This window comes from Zosterops lateralis (assembly GCF_965231275.1).
Source record: "Zosterops lateralis genome assembly, chromosome: 2".
NCBI lineage: Eukaryota > Metazoa > Chordata > Aves > Passeriformes > Zosteropidae > Zosterops > Zosterops lateralis.
The window spans coordinates 77,140,980-77,158,167 of record NC_139763.1 but is presented as its reverse complement, the minus strand read 5'-3'; the positions used below and the strand labels follow the sequence as shown (position 1 = coordinate 77,158,167).

At 35.7% G+C, this 17,188-nt stretch overlaps 1 protein-coding gene across 1 annotated transcript in view; it reads right to left on the bottom strand.

Annotated features, from left to right (window-relative positions):
- Nucleotides 1-2,184: 2,184 nt before the first annotated feature.
- Nucleotides 2,185-17,188, bottom strand: part of TRPC6 (transient receptor potential cation channel subfamily C member 6) — a gene marked incomplete at its 5' end in the record, with an annotated part of 28,952 nt that continues 13,948 nt past the window's right edge. The window contains 6 exons of the mRNA XM_083855246.1: nt 2,185-4,998; nt 5,780-5,855; nt 8,115-8,198; nt 14,215-14,418; nt 15,743-15,938; nt 16,763-17,027. Of these exons, the coding sequence (XP_083711372.1) occupies nt 4,847-4,998; nt 5,780-5,855; nt 8,115-8,198; nt 14,215-14,418; nt 15,743-15,938; nt 16,763-17,027 (977 nt within the window). The 3' untranslated portion in view covers nt 2,185-4,846. The remainder of the gene's footprint in view (nt 4,999-5,779; nt 5,856-8,114; nt 8,199-14,214; nt 14,419-15,742; nt 15,939-16,762; nt 17,028-17,188) is intronic.

Genomic DNA, 17,188 nt, shown 5'->3' with positions numbered 1-17,188 from the left:
TGCATACAATATGACTTGATCTCCTTCAATTACTTTGATTGGAGTTCCATTGATTAAAGGAGCAAATTTAAATGTCAAGGGGCTGAATCACAGAATATTCCAAAGCTTAAAACAAAACCAAATGCTACTAAAAGACAATTTCTTGGACACAGAAAGCACTGATAGTTTACATTTTTTAATCCCTAATGCACTGTCATATGGTTACAAGATGGTGACAAGAACAGAAAGAGGAACAGGAAACTTGGCTTTTTTGTAAAAATGAAAACAAGAGAACAAATGAAATATTCTGAGGTAATTCCTGGTAACTCATACACCAGGGAAGAACAGTGTATGGGATTCCCTGGCCTCCTAAGAGCATGGAGTTTAGGTATACACCTCAGCCTTGATTAACTTCTCTTTTGATATGAGCTTCTGAAGCACAAGTAGTTTTCCAAGCACAAACTTTGTGAATTCTATTTTCCACAAGCCAAATTAAAATTTAAGCAGGAACATAAATGCTTAGATAGATTATTCACACCCGGCAGTTTCTAACTAATTTTAAAAAGCGTTAAATATTTACATGAAAAATTAGCAATTTATACTAAAAGAACAATTTCTTCTGTTCTGCAAATGAGTACAGTTTCAGATTTTATGATCTGTAATGTATTAATTATAATCTTCAGATACAAATTTCAAGCCTGAGGGAAATCTCTAAGAAGCAAATGCAAGATTTTGTTGTACTAAACTGCATTTTGGGACACAGCAGTCATGAGAACATGTTCTTAGTAAATTACAGGATACAGCTGCTATAGCTGAAGTACTGCCAAGATCAAGCTATGTATTTTAAGCTTTGAAAACATATTATTGAAAATATATGCTCATCCCAATGTACTAAAACATGGGATATAAACTTCTCTTTATCATAAAGGTCCTGGCTTGTCAACAAGAATTTAGTTGCCCTGTTCTCTGTAAGTTTTTCTCATGTTTGTGATAGATTCAGTTAATGTGTGGTTTTGTTTGTGCCTACCCACAGTAACACTAATGAAGAAAATAAAATATTGGTGCTGAGTAAATAACCCCAGTCATCCATCATCCCTGGGGGATGGGCTGGATTGTTCTGAAAGCAACTTAGATCTTGCTCCTCTCAGTGACTGTCCTCATCAGTTCAAGTCCTTCCAAGGATATGATCATTTGTGATGGTTCATGGCCTTGCAGTGTTCATGAGCTGCATTGCTGATTTCTGACAAGGTGGGACTTCTCACACTTCAATAGAAATTATGCTAACAGCTAGAGCAGCTTCTTCAGAGTAACAGGAGATAAATGGTCACTTCTGCTATGTGACTCATGTGGGATGCTTGTCTACCTTAAGAAGACACAAAATCCTACCTTTGACCATTTCTATCCCACTGAATTTAAAGAAACACTTCACAAGCTCAGTTGCTTAAGTCTCCATGGCTGACATCTAAAATCAAATGAATCTGTTGATGCCACTTTTAAAACCAATAGCTTGGCCTGTCAGTGCTCTAAAATATGGTGTAATGCAGCAGATTTTTACCTAGAATGTTGTAATTTCCTTTTGAAATCCTGTAGCTTCTTCTCAGCATCTGTCACTGTAATCTTGGGTACCTTAGGCTTGCATTGCATGATTGGTCTCTAATAAAATCTCCAGTCCACCATATTTCATAATTCAAGTTTACGAAATACTTGGGAAAAAACATATATAGAGGGAATACTTCATACATACAGGTCTGGTTTAAATATGGAAGGTGCTGCTACAGAAACAGAATTGCTGAGCTCAAGTTTTAAAGAAACAATTAAGTAGGTTGCAAGACTATCTTGTTATCCTAATAATTCTAATTTTTGTTATCCTAATATCCTAAAAAATCTGGAAATACTTCCTCATAAAATTATTGTTTTATTAGAAACCAAAAGAACTATGTAAGGTGAAAATCATCTGTTACTGCAGACGTTCTGAAACATCTAGCATCAGACACAGTCACAGGAGACAAAATACTTGGCTTTGAGTCTAATTAAGTATGAAAAGACCCTTGTTCCTTCTTTGATTTTTTTTTTTAAAGTATTAGTGTTGTTAACAAATGGAAGTTTTTTACCATGTCAGTCTTCCAAGCAGGAGCAGCCAAAGGTTCACAGTGAAATAATAAATGTTCATAAAATGGATCACAAAAGCATTTTTAGTCTGGTACATTTAATTTTTTTAATCAGGATAATATATTTGGTATTGTGCTCATTTTAAATACTACATTGCTTGTCACACTACACTTGGCAATAGACCTCTTCAAATATATTTAACAAAATTTTCCATGAGTAATAACTACATATAAAATATCTTCAATGATTAAAAAAATCCGTACGTATTTTCTTCATGAAATACAATATATACATTACGATCTTATAGTTTTAAGGTACATCAAATTTTGGGTTTAAACAAATTCACAGTGTACATTTTACCTCTGTAATAAAAATCTTCGCTTTAAAAGTGCCCGGATCTCAAACTGTGTATATGCGTTTCCTTTCACTGGGTTTATGGACAGTGAGGGTTTACCATCAATGAGCACAGCAGATCCAAATTGTGTATTAAAATTGTGTATTAAAATGACCAAAAATTAACACTTTTGATTACTGGAAGTGAACACTGACCATCCCTGTTACCTCAGATTGTGACCAACAGATTTTCTGAAGAACTTCTCTCAGATGGAAGATGTGCTTTGAGCAGCATGGCCTCTAGCACAGCCATCCAGTGGAGCTGAATGAACTGCCCACTCTTTCAGAAAACCAGGCCCAAAATACTCAGGTGGAACTCCAATTCAGAGGCCAGTCCAAGGGAGGTGGCCAGGAACCATCCAGGAGCCAAAATGCAGAGACCCTACTCTCGTGTTGCCTTCCAGCTTGGGATTACACAAACTGCCTGTGCTCTACTACCTTTGAATCCTCACTTTCCTTCTTCTCTCCCAGAGGAAGAAGCTTCCAAAGTTTCTAAACCCTGAGTTCATTACACCTGAGGCCCAGAGGACACACATTGCTCCCCATACTCCATTTGTAGTTAAACTTTCATGCCAAGCACTTCCTCCAAAGCATGACAAACACTCAGGGGCAGGCTGACCTCAGTGCCCTACCTCCACCTGTCTCCAAGTGATTTTAAAACTCATTCTAATATAAGGGGTTTTCTTCCCTGAAAATACACAGTGATTCCATCAAAAATTTTTTAAAAAGAACTTTCAATAAATCCAGCTGGAAACGAATCTAGACCCATTAAAAATAATCTCTAGCCCAACAGGGAGAGGCAGAAACATTCTAATACATTCCACAGTAAATAAGTTTCACAAAGCTAATTTTAAAGCAATTACTGACAGGTCTTTTTAAGTCTTGTTTCATACAAGTCCTTTACAGGTGTGTCATACACCTTGATGCCTTGTTATAATTTTTCACAGCCCTTTTTCTAATCTCAAAAAAAGTTTAAAGAGAAGCAGAGATGCCCAATGTAATGTGTGTTTATAACACTTCCAGAATTAGTGACTGTCCAAAGAAAGAAACACAAATTACTGTATTAACCAAGGGAAAAATTACGTGGAATTTATGCTTTTTCTATCTGGAAAGACAGAAACCAGCTGACTCCCCTGCACGGACATTGTTACACAACAAACAGCCAGACAGACCATGGGATATCTCAACTGCAGTTTAACCAAAAGAGAGTTTTTACTATTGCAGTGGGCAGGGTAAAAATGTTGGGACTTTCCTCACACAACAGAGTGAAGATTCTGCATTAAAAGAGTCCTAAAGAATACAGCACAAGAGCTGAGCTTTCACCAGTGGTAAAAAGGACAAGGGATGCAAAATCCATGGAAGATGAGATTTTATCATTTTTTGCAACAAGATTGTTTTGTTTGCTATCTATATGTCCGAAGAAAATTTAATCACTTAAACAGGTTTAACACAGAGAAACCTGGTCCCCCATGCATGACATTTCCAGAATTCAAAGAAAGGTTTGCACCTAAGATTTTAGCATCTTCCACCTCAATTAAAAATGTTACATTCAAATCCCTAATCTGCAGTTTGGGAGGTTCAGTTCAAGACATGAAAGTTGGAGAACTTGGGAATTCTGAAACAGATTGGAACATCAAGGATTAATTATTTTGGATTAAAGAAGTTTTTTTTCCCAGGCTCCCAGCCTCAGAAATAGCTTTTCAACAAACTTGGTGAAAAATATTTCTTTCTTAACACACTAACTCCCAGTGGGACATAGGTATCTTGCAGGATAGTCTGGTGCTGACAGGGATCAGTAGGGAAAAGTTTAACACAGTGCTCAGAGTGTCCTGATATCTACATGGAAATGTTCGTAAGTTTATTTTAATATCCTACACATTCTTAAGAAAGGTAGTTGGCTTTTTGCTTTTTTTTTTTTTTTTTGCTAGTTGGGAAAACTGGAAAAATTAAATAGCTTTTGATATATATAAAAGCCTGGATTCTTCTCTTTTGCTTCACTAAAATATATGTAAGAATGCTTACAAAAGGAAATAAAAAAATAAACAGTTAACATATGAAAAGTTTAGATCTATGATTTTAATCTTTCTTGACTGGGCTTATTGAGATTCCACTGGAATTCTAAGAGGTAAATTGAGTATTTAAATTATCTCAGATCAACTATTCTTCAGCAGGTAAAGAATAAATATCTTTACTGAAGTGATATGACCTCCGTATTGTAGACCTATAGGATTTGCCACTTTTTTTTTCAATAAAGAATTGGAATGATTTAATTTCTGAATCTTTTTTAGAAATATAAGCTAGACTTGAGGAAAACAAATATGGCTTTAAGTGAATTGTTAACATTCTGCTGCATATCTTATTTTGGTTATCTCTTGCTTTCTTCTTCCTTAGAGTCAAGTGACAGTTTTTCCCCAAGCTTCCTTATAAGTTCTGCCAGATCTTCAGAATTCTGAGATTTTTCCTCAAGGAGTTCATACCGCAGACTTGAGATGTCCTGTTTAATTTCCTTCAATTCACCTGTAACAGATTTTAAAAGATAATGATAATAAGAAACAAAAGAAAAAACAGCACATCCAGATATCTCACAATTATGATGGGGTTTTTTCTGTATTTCTTTCTTGAAACAGAAGAAGTAGATATTCTGTTGCCCACTGGTGAATAGGATAGTCCAAGTTGGAAGGGACTCACAATGATCATTGAGTCCATCTTTTAAGTGAATGGCCCACACAGGGATTAAACCCAAAATCTTGATGTTATTAGCACCATGCTCTGACCAGCTGAGCTAACCTAAGTGGAATGCTGTCTTGGGGATAGGAATATGAAGATGCAGTTCAGGAACCAAACAAATCTGAAGGCAAAATATGAGAGACCATGAGTTCACAAAACTCACATGATCTATTTAATGGAAGATGCTGTTTTGCTGCAAGAGAGATCACAGAATCATAGTCACAGAATCATTTAGGTTGGAAAAGACTTCTAAGATCACTGAATCCAATAATTAATCCAACACTGCCCAGCTCACCAGATCCTTAAGAAACTGGATGATCCTTAACGGCCCTTCCAAACCAAACTATTCTATGATTCTATTATTACTAGACATAGCAACACGTTTTAAAGCTTGTCAGATCAGTGATAGTTTTTGATGGGAGAGAAGAGACAGAAATCTCATCTCCTCTTCAATAGCATGCTAATTTTACCTCTTGCACTTGTAAACATGGATTAAGTATTTTGGAAATATGTAACCACTTTAGTTTGTTTTGATTCTCTGATGAAACATACAATTCATCAACATACTCACCTTCATTGACTTCATCACTTTCCTTATCTATCTGAGCTTTCAACACATATCTTTTAATAAGACGCTTCATTATTTTCTGCAGAGAAGAAAGAAAGGAAAAAAAGAGTTTTCTTAGTTGGACTAGCATTGTTATGACATTTCAAATTAAGAGCTCTTGTCTTGGTTCCAGCCAGGACAGAGTTCATTTTCCTCTTAGTGGCTGGTAGCGTGTGAGTTTTGGGTTTAGTATGAGAATAGTGTTGATAACACACTGGTGTTTTAGTTGTTTCTGAGCAGTGATTACCCAAAGGCGAGGACTTTCCAATGCCTCATGCTCTGCTGCTGAGCACAGGAAGCTGGGAGAGAGAATGGTTGGGACAGCTGAACCAAGCTGGTCAGAGGAATATTTCATACCATAGAGCATCATGCTCAGTATAAACACTGGAGGAGGCTTGACCTTGAGGGGTGATCACTGCTCCTCTCCTTTTCATTACTACTGCTACTGCCACAACTACTATTTTTAGGTTTTTTGCTTTATTTAAATTAGTGAAATATTATTATCTCAACTCACAAGTTTCACCTTTTACGATTCTTCTCCTCATCTCATGCAATTGGAAGGGACAGAGTGGTGACAGTGAGTAGGCAACTGTGTGGTACTTGGTTGACAGATGGGGTTAAATTATGACAACTCTGTTACCTTCTGTTGCATTCAGATACTTCAGTGTAGGACTTGACAGGTTAAAGAAATTGAATATAAAAATCTCTGATTCATCTACAGGTGATATTTAACCTTTATGATTCTGCATATATATATATACTTGACAGTTAGAGAACTAAAGAAAATCTCATTAATGCTGTAATTCATAAACCTTAGCCTACTACTGGAGCCTGTAAAAACTATTAATATAGTTGCACCTTTGATCTCCAAGTAGATGAAGCCATCTGGCCTTTACTGCCACCCAAAGATGAAAATGACCCTGCTTAGCAGTGCTAATTGCTAAACCCTTTTGTTGTCAGTTTATTTGAACCTATTTTGATATATTTGCTAAGTTATGTTTTCCTAATGTGGTGCTTGCTTAGAGAAAATGGGATCCAAAATTCAAAATCATTTAAGTATCTCAGCTGGGACTCATCTAATCAAAGACAGACACTTTCTAATGTAAATACACATATCTGTCACCTTTATTTCCTTCTATGGATAAAATGAGCAAACCTGTGAGCACAGTTCATCTGAGACAACTAAAACTGATCAAATAAGCTCATACCATGAGAATGACCAACCTCGTACATTTTAGGATGTTTTTTTCTGCCTTTCAGTTTAATATTTTCGTAAGGCGTAGATCATGACAACTTTTTCTTTTCCATTTTAAGATATAAAACATTCATAGATTTATATGTCTGCTTTTGTCTTCACTATAACAGAGCTGACCAGAGCTGGTTTTGAAGTGAGTCATCCTAGATTAGTGATCCCAGGCCATCACTACAGTCATGCTTGCAAAGTCAGCAGCTGTACTGTTTATTATAATAATCCAAGAATGTTTCAAATACAAAGCCACAATACATGTTTATGGGGTAGATTTTTAATCTTAGTATCTATCCCTGCATCATAATAAATTTGGCTGTGAAAAAGTCAGAGAGTTTTTGGAACAGGCTTGTGTAGACACTGCATAACATAAAAGTGGAGCAGAGCTGGCCTGTCCAAGGGAAAATCTCTTTTTCTGTCTTGTGGTCAATAAAGTATACTTGTATTCTGTACCCTTTTTCATTCGAATTGTTTTTTTATATTGCCCAGGCAGTTGCTGCTTCTTCCTTTTCACCCACTTTGTAGTATTACAAGAAGAAAAGAAGCAGTCTCTAGACCAGAATAGCTGAGACTTATGTGGACTGTGTTTACACTTAACTGCACAAAGGCTCATTGCAGTTGTTTAGGAAGCAAAGGAAAAGCAGACTGCAATGATAGGATAAAGGCTGACAGATGCCTGCAGTGATTAAGGCATTTGTATGTAAAGGTGTGCCACAATAGGCTGATTTGCTTCATCAAATGGAATGGGAAGATTTGGGGTTTAATTTTGGTTTTCTCAATTCACATTGTGCAGTTGAGGACTCAAAAAATAAAATAATTTTTCTAAAGCACATTAATACATTGCACTATAAGGGTACCATTTAAGAAACAAAGAGGAGAGAAAAACACCCTCAAATTGTACTGCAAATACCTAAACTATTTCATTTATTTCTGATAGATACAAGGTTTGTGGATTTATTCTTGACTCATGTTATTTAGCATAAATTCAACACTGCCATCAGTCTGCCAGTCCTACTACTTCTCGATTTTATTTAAAAATAAAGTGTTTTTTACCTGGTATTGTCTTGGAGGATTGTTTAAACTATTTAAGTGGATTTCATCTGAGCTTCTTATACTCGATTGCTTCCTTTGACCAAGCTGTAATGGAAACATTATTTATAGTACAAAATAAATAGAAGATCAATATGTATATCTCATGTAAATATACAATGACAGAAAACCTAAAGCATCACAAAATGGTGAACTAGGACTCAAGCTGAATGACTGGGCTGCAGGAAGAGTGAACAGAACCTGTAAAACAAATGGCATTACTTTAGATAAAAACTGGGGCCAGTTCAACAAGTAGTAGTGCAAGAAATATCAATCATGATGTATCTGGATGAGAAATAAGCAGGACTGTCACTAAAAACTCCGTTTCCTGAAATTATTCATGGTCTAACAAAATTTTTATTGTTTCAAAGGACGGGATGATCAGTGCAGTGTCTCAAATCTCGTGGGATCGTTTTGTACTTCCATTGAACCTCTCTATATTGTGTCCTAATATAAGGAGCATCTACTGATGAGCAGACTGGGGCACTTTGAAGCCTGTTAAATACTCTGTGGGATATGCTGGGATATAATTTGTTGGGGATAAAAGTAGAGCAGGATTCGATGCTTATGCAACTGTACACTGGGAATAATTTAAACACTATTAGATTTTGTTTAGCATTCCATAGAATCACAGAATGGTTGTGTTGAAAGGGACATCTAAAAACAGACAGCCCAGTGCCCCTGCCATTGGCAGGGACACCTTCTATTAGATCAGGTTTGTATTTTGATACAAAAATTGATTATATCTATTGATAAAATATATTCATTAGCAATTAATATACGGTATACATTGAATTTTGGAATTATTTTGTTCTTTAGAAAGATTCACAAATCTATTTGCCTATACTTTAAAAAACCCCATTATTTATCTATTCAGACTGTCTATTTGACTAACCAAAAGTAATGATAAAAGATAGTGTAAAACATATAAAAATTAATATTTCTCATATATTAATCTACATGGATGGAAATTAGCAATGTATAAAAATGGCAAATTACTATTTTTTCATGCTTGAATAAAGCTACTTCACATATTTTGAATATATATTAGAAAACATAATCTTATCAAAGTGCTTTAACTTAAACTAGGTATCAGATTTATAATTTTAAAAAATGGCTACTGAGTTTACACACACAATCACTCTGAAATCACTGTTCTTCAGGATTTTAGAACTAATTTTATCTCTTTGGCTTCATCTATAATACTGGGTTAAAAGAGGAAAACAATCTTCCCGCTATTTCAGCTCCTGGATTTCTCATGTACAATATTTGGAAATAATATAGTAGAATAAGAGTAAGACCATGCTTTCTCTGCAAGCAGCAGAGTAAAGCTGTCTTGGGTATTTAGTATGTATTTTATTACATATTTTAAAAGCAATGTGTCATGTTGGTTACCAGTTTCAAACTTCTGTTACATTGGTTCACCTCAAAAATTAATCCATTGCTTAACTGTAATTTGATTTTCACTTGAAATAGCAAAATTTGTAATATGTAGTGAGATGAGTAATGACACTGCAAACTTGTACCACCAGGCTTACTGTAATGCCTTTATCTTAACATTCACCCTCCAGCACATTTCTTAAGATAATAAAGTATTTTTAATTAGCTACAGAGTGCACCTTGAAAGTTGGCAGGTAAATCAGAAGTGTGTAACTTCATTAGATCCTCCTCCGTGTACCAGTAACAGGACACAAGATCCACTGTAAATTGCTGAATGACCACTTGGTGGCAGAGACTGCCAAGATTTCATTATAACATCTAATAACATTCTATAACTCTCTTTAAGCTCTCTTTAAACTCCCTTTAAGCTTCCTGCCTATGCTTTTTATTTTCTCCAAAATTAGTACTAGAGTACACTCAGCCTGCCAGATCGATGACTGACCTAGAATTCATATTTTTAAGTTAACATTTATTGAACATGAGTAACCAGAGGGGAAATTATGTAAATTAAATAAAACAATTATATAAACCCCAAGAAAAGTAACTTTTCTTCTAGAGTGTTGTGTGAAATATGATAGGCAAATCATATTGATCATTGCTCTTTGAAAACACCTTCATCTTTAAACTTGTCTCTCATTTCGTTATTCTCTTGTGTTATTTAAAATTCAATGCCATCAGAATAGCAATTCAATTATGGTAGCTGTTTTGTTAGGAACTTTATTAATGTTTTAAATCAGAAGCTGCTGTCAACTTTCAATCCAAAAAAATTGTACTTTCTTGGATCAGAAGGGAGGGTTCCCAGAAAGTGACTCAGTTTATGCTCCTACAACCAGATGCCATTCGTGAAAATTTCACAAACACCGTTTTACACTAGGATAGTTAAAGTTAACATATTTCTTTTGTTTGAATGAGAACCTAAAGCTACTTCAATAAATATTTATCCCTTACTTCTTTTCTGAAGGGCCATGTTTAAAGAACAAAATTTAAATGCATTATCTTTCACTACTGATTTTTAGCTCAGGAAGATGAACAAGTTCTGTGACACCTGAGCAATAAACTTTCTCAATCTCAAGGCAATTTTAAAATTTAGAATAGAAGTCAAAGTAGATTTTGGTTTGTGGTTTTGTTGTTGTTGGTGTGTGTTTTTTTTTTTGTTTTTTTTTTTTTTTTTTTTTTTTTTTTTTTTAAACTCTCCTTTGTCTTAATTTCTTTCTCCCTTTTACTGGTTTGAGTTTCTCGCTCAATGTTTAAAATGCCAATTCCAGCCTAAATCAAGAAATCTATCAATTTTAATCAACAGCCTGAAAGAAAACATCTTCACAGTCTTTAGTACTGCATTTAGACATGTCTCAGGAAAATAATTTCTGGTGTACTGCACTTCAAACACAGCTATGTAAATTACTTGCTGTTTAGCACTGACAGCATCTGGCTTCATTTTCTGCTAGCAATAATCAGAGCAGAGCTGGATCCAAGAGTAAAATTTCCTTCCTTCCCACCCTAATGCTTGTCTTCACACTCACTCTGAAGCTGCTGCTGCTTTTGCACTGAGAAGATTCAGACTCTGCAGCAGAACAACCCACAGGCTACGTCTGAATCAGTAAACTCAAGTGTGTGTTAACATTATTAGGTATTGCAATGCAGCGTTTCAGTAAACTTTTACTGTCCTCCCAGGTAGGACATACATCAGAACAACATTCTGTCTTCCTAGGCATAGTTTGGAACAACTGGAATGGTTTCCTACTTTGTAAGGAAAAGTGGCTGAATAGGGACAAGCCATTCCTGAATTGGCCTCAATACCCAGATAAGATACCCACATTTTACTAGCACAAACACAGCCATCAAGTCCTGGGTCTGGTCTAGCCAAATCTTTCCTTATCTTTCCACAGCTCATTTTATTTATAGTAGCTCCCTGCACAGGTAGCTCCTTGCTCAGCAGTTACAGCAGCATCAACCCGCTCAGCACTAAAAGAATCAAAAGTCAGAATCCCAAAAGCCTGAGAATGCCTTTGAGAAGATGCCATGACAGCCTCAACAATAATGAATTGTCAACAATGGATCAAAAGGTAACACAAAACCACTTTAGCTACTTGGAAGTGCTCAGGATGACAACATCTCAGACAAAGTCAGCTCCACAGCATGTAGCAGCCCAAAAGGCAAGTAAAAACATAATCATCTGTCAGTATCTGCTGCAAAACCTGAGAAATTACTAAATATGACTCAGATGATTTATGTTTTTCAAGGTAAAAGCTTTTCTTTTTTTTTTTTTTTTATTTGATTTGCAGTTTTATAGCTGCTTTGGCTGGGAAGTAAGCACATTTCATTTAGGATTAGTTATACCAAAATATGCACTGAGTGTAAAGCATTAATATTTGAAGACTTAAAATTATTTCAGCATTAGGAAGAAATCTGATAAACAATGTTTTCATCCCTACAGCTCTCTTTCAGAAGGACTGCTGTAAAAGCTGACTAACCTGCTACTGTTTTATGTAGAAATGGTAATGATTACACTTTGCACCTTTCTAGTAACATGCTAGAAAACATGAATTTCTAGGTTTGAATGGAATGATAAAAATACATCTTCTTTCCTTAGGCTGTATAAATGGGACTTATAAGAGTACATGTTCAATGGGAACATAAATTTCATGCTAAAATGTCATTAAAACAAGCTTATAACCTACTTATCTACTTTTCAAATTCACAGAATAAGTGAATTAGGAAAAGAACCATTTGTTGTTTTCTACCACCACTCAATTTTAAGTTTATATGTATATCCTCAAATGTGCAATATTTTAATGATGAGTTTATCACTCAGAGAGGTTTTAAAATCAGGTTGCATCAGGCATTCTGATTAAAAGTTTTACAAATGTCAGATTCACTAAAAACCTGAGCAAATGCAGTATCATTTCTGTCAGGTCTTAAATACATTAGGATTAGATTTCTCAAAAAAATGAAGTGAGATCTGTGAAACACTTGAAAAATTATTGGTAATAGGGATGAGACATTTGAACTTACTAACAGTTTGGACTTTGGTGACTGTGTTGGTAATACTCATATTTGTTTTCATAAACTGTATAAACTTACCCAGAGGCACAGGATTTTTCCCTAAAACTCCATTTTTTCCTTCTATGATTGTGAGCTTATTTTCTCTTTTACTCTTCAGCTAGTAAGTGAAAAATGTGCTGGTCACATTGGCAACAGAGTACTGACAGATGAACATAAATTCTTTACTGGTCCCAGTCTAATGACTAATGGCTATATAATGGCTAATGACTAACAATACTACAGACTCAAGAACTCCTAACTTTGAACATGCCTCTGCTCAGACCACAGCCCCTTTTAATAAAGATCCTTCCACATTTAAATGTCCATTGAAGAAAATTTTGGTTTGCCACCATGACAAATCCTAACTGACTTTTTTTTTTTGGTGTATGTTAGCTAATATATGCTCACCTTTCTACTCGCTACATCTGATCAGCTGCCTTGCACAACTCTTCTTCCCTAACACATTATAATAATGCTAGAATAGTGCCAGCCAGTCTTTACTTTTCCAACATCACCTAACATTCCATGTTCTTCTAAAGCAATTGATTTGATTTATACCAAGACAGTGCAGGAAAAATACACCAAGTACAAACTCTTAAAGCAAGTCCAATGAATCAAATCAAGTGCTTTTTACTGAAGCTGTGTAAGAAAAACAGGTAACAAAATATTTTACAATAAAAGCAAGGGGCATTTTCAGTGGAAGCAGAGACAGGCTACCAAGGGGGAACTTAGAAACTTCCCAGGCATGTAAGGGTGGCATTAGGAAAGACAAAGCTTGCCTTAAGCTGACATTTGCAAGGGCAGTAAGAACTTCTATTGCTTCAACAGCTATGTAAGGCAGAATAAGGAAAATGCAGGCCTATTGCTCAGTGGGGAAAGGGATCTAAGTAAGAATGAGGGCCTTGATGTCTTTTTTTGCCTCAAGCTTCATTGACAGTCTCTCAGGCCTCTGTGCTTAGTGAAGGAATTTGAGGAGACAGGAAGAACTTGATCCAGGCAAGTCCAGAGTGCTACATCCACAGATAGCTATATCTGAGAGAGCAGATGCACCCCTTGCAAATATGCTATCATCTCTGAGAGACCATGGGTATTGAGAGAGGTCCCCAAAAGCTGGAGAACAGCAGATGTCAGATCCATCTTCAAAAAAGGTCAAAATTATGATCTGAGCAAGCCTGGGCCACTCAACCTCCTTTAAGTAACTGGAAAAATAATAGAATGAAAAATTAAACTTCTTGGAGCACATGCAAGAACAGATGTTGACTGGAAAAAGCAGGTGTGTACTTATGAAAAGTAAAATCTGTCTGACCATATAGATGCATTTGGAGCTAAAATGACTTTCAGATAGGGGGAAAGCACGAAACGTCATGGACCTGAACTTTAGCAGGGATTTTAACTATTCTATTCTATTCTATTCTATTCTATTCTATTCTATTCTATTCTATTCTCCCCCATTAGTGACTGACTTCAGTATGTATTAAGCATGTTGGGAAATTCATAAGTAAAGCAGGACAATAAGAAAAATGAAGTTAAAGTTGGCTTTACTTTCTAAAATTAGCAGTCAGTATATATAAGATATAATTACCTTGTTCATCTCTGCATCTTCCTGAAAGCTTTTCTTTTGGCACAAAAATGGTTTAGAAATACATTTTTTGATTCTGATTAGAAGATACAGCAAAGATTTTGGGCTTGGCACTAAGTTGAAGGGTACTGGAAGAGTTCTCCCTTCTTCAAAGTAAGAAAACCAAAGTTTAGCCCTTGCAAATTTCCATTCTACATCAGCATCATCCTGTAAAACAGAAACAAGCAGTTAAGACATTGTTAATACCACTTTGACTATTGAAGATGATCTAGCTAAATCTTATGCGTGTTTTAAGTGTAATTGGCTGAAGTAAATTTCAAACAGATCAAGATCTATGCAAACCAGAATTACAATGAATGGAATTGTTCTTATTAATCCACTTAAAATAATGCAATTGCAGAAGAACAGAATGGATTTAATTTAAACATAATTTATTCCAGATTGAGTGCTAATAGTCTGCAATACAGGATCACAATGACAGACTCTATTACTAGTCTACAGACTCCATAACTTTCAACATGAAGTTAAAAAAGATGAGGTGATTCTTACCTAACTCTCTCCATTTGCTGGAATATAAGATTAAACTAGATATACTAGCATCACCATGGTTTGTGTTTATCATTTATGATTACCAAGACACTCCCTGTAAAGTTTAAGAAAGTTTTCTGCAGAAAGGACTAACACCAGTTCAAGGTCATGACTCAATATGGCTGTGCCTGTTTTTAGAAGTTCTTTTGTCCAGTCACTGTATTTTTAATGCTCCAAACCTGACAGATTTGCCCTGTGGCCTCCTGCTCCAGAAAAATGTAAACATCCCTATAGGATGTGTTGCTCTTGCTCTAGCTTGACAATGCTACAGCCCCCAGTAAGAGCCCAGAATGTGGGACCAAAGTGGAGTCAAACCTGCGTTTGCTGCTTTGGCAGTAGCATCCCCCAGGAAAGTCTGGGATGGGCCAGCTCCTGGAGATCAGCTTTCTTTTTTCCTAAACAGTGATAATGATTGAGCCCTCTGTTTTCCATAGAATGCAGAAGGTCATGCTGGATTTCAGCAGCCCTGCTGATTACTTCACCAAATAAAGTTTTGCTCACTGCAGAGGTCTAGAGCAACACTTTGTTTCAATGAAAGAAGAACACAGTATGTTGGACCCCTGCCTGCAAGGTCGAGGCACAGGAAAGAAAACATCCTTGCAGCAAGAAGGACACTAATCAAGTAATTACAAATGAGGCAAATGAAAGATTCACAAAGTCACACCATGTAGCCCTTACTCTTCAGGAACATAACAGAGTTCACCAGTAGTTTCTTATTACAGTCTGGTTCTTACTATTGCAAGCACATGCAGCCAAGCAATTTCCAGATATTTATAATAAAAAATGAACAGTGGGATGAATATTTCCTTCTAAAATATTCCAAAAGCTTATGTGGTACTTGTCTTAAATCAGATGTCAACAAGAAAATTTTCTAGGAGCCTGAGACAATTATTTGTAACAGTAAATAGGGTGGATGATATTTTATCATAAATGGGTTTTTTACCTCTATTTCCTGGAATGAACTGTTGATCATTGCGATAAGCATGTTCAGTAAGACGATGACCATAGTAACATTATAGACTCCATAAAGAACATAACCAATATTTTCAATAAATTTGTGTTTATAATTGATTACAACTGATTTAACTTCTGAGAGTCCAAATATAGCCCAGAACAATGTTTTGAAACTTTCTTCAACACTAAAAGGAGAAATTGGACACATGCATATGTTATTGAAGAAAAGCTGTATATTCTTATTGTAGAAATTGCCAGTTATCATTTTCATACAGTGTACAAATTTTTCCATCATTATAATGTTGAACTCCACCTCAGTGCATAAAAGTAGGCTGTCTAATTTCATGGGTACAGGCTGTTTCATAACAAAAAAATTCTAATACTTAGGACTGACAAAAAAAAAATCTGATTCATATGAGATGGTTTTAGGAATCATATATCCATCCTCAAAAGGATATTGCAATGATTCACTTGTTAACTATTTTAATCTACATGCTACAGGCTTGCTGTTAATATGAAAGTAAATTATAAAAAAAATTAACCTGTAAATACTTTATTTAAATTGCACCATTAGTTCACTTACTGGAAATTATTTCACCATTAATATGACAAATATTCTGAAACTATAAAGAAGATAAGGTATCTAAAGGCAAATCATCAATTTTCAGAAAAATAAGTCTTATGGCCCATAACCTTCCAGTTGAGTTTTTACTATTCCACAATTCCAGGGTAAACCCATGGTGTGGGAATATGGATTTTTTCTTTCAGGTTAGTTAATTTAAATACATGTATTTCATCCTAATCAGTTTATAAATAAACCAAAGTCCAAACCTCTGAGGTACTTTTTCCTATCTATCTCCATCTGTACGAAGACTTATTTTTCCTTACTTTCATAAAGAGATCTTGGCTCCCCACAACCAAAAATATAGGAACATTGCAAAGAACATTTAGCATTTTATTGAGTTATTGCTAAGAAAATAAAGGTTGCAGTTTATTCAGTTGTACTTACGTTGTGAACGCTTCATTTTGTTTTGCCCCCAGATAGTAGGAATAGAGATTAAACATGCCTATCATGAAAGCCACAAACACCATGATAAATATCACCATAAACTTGAAGATGTCCTTCACAGTTCTCCCGAGCGATATCTGCAGTGGTCCAAAGCTTTCATTGGCTGGTAGGATGTAGGCTATCCGTGAGAAACTCAACACCACTGCAATTGCATACAGCCCTTCAGAAATGATCTGAGGATCAGACGGATCCCAGTTTATTCTGGCTGGAAACAAAAGGTGAGAATTCCTGTCAGTATAATGCGCTTATCCATGGGAGGTCTTTCTGGACCACCTGCTGCTGGTGCTCGGCCTAATGTAGCCCAGGTTGCCACTGGCCTTCTTTGCTGCACAGGCTCATTGTTAGCTCATGTTCAACCTGCTGTCC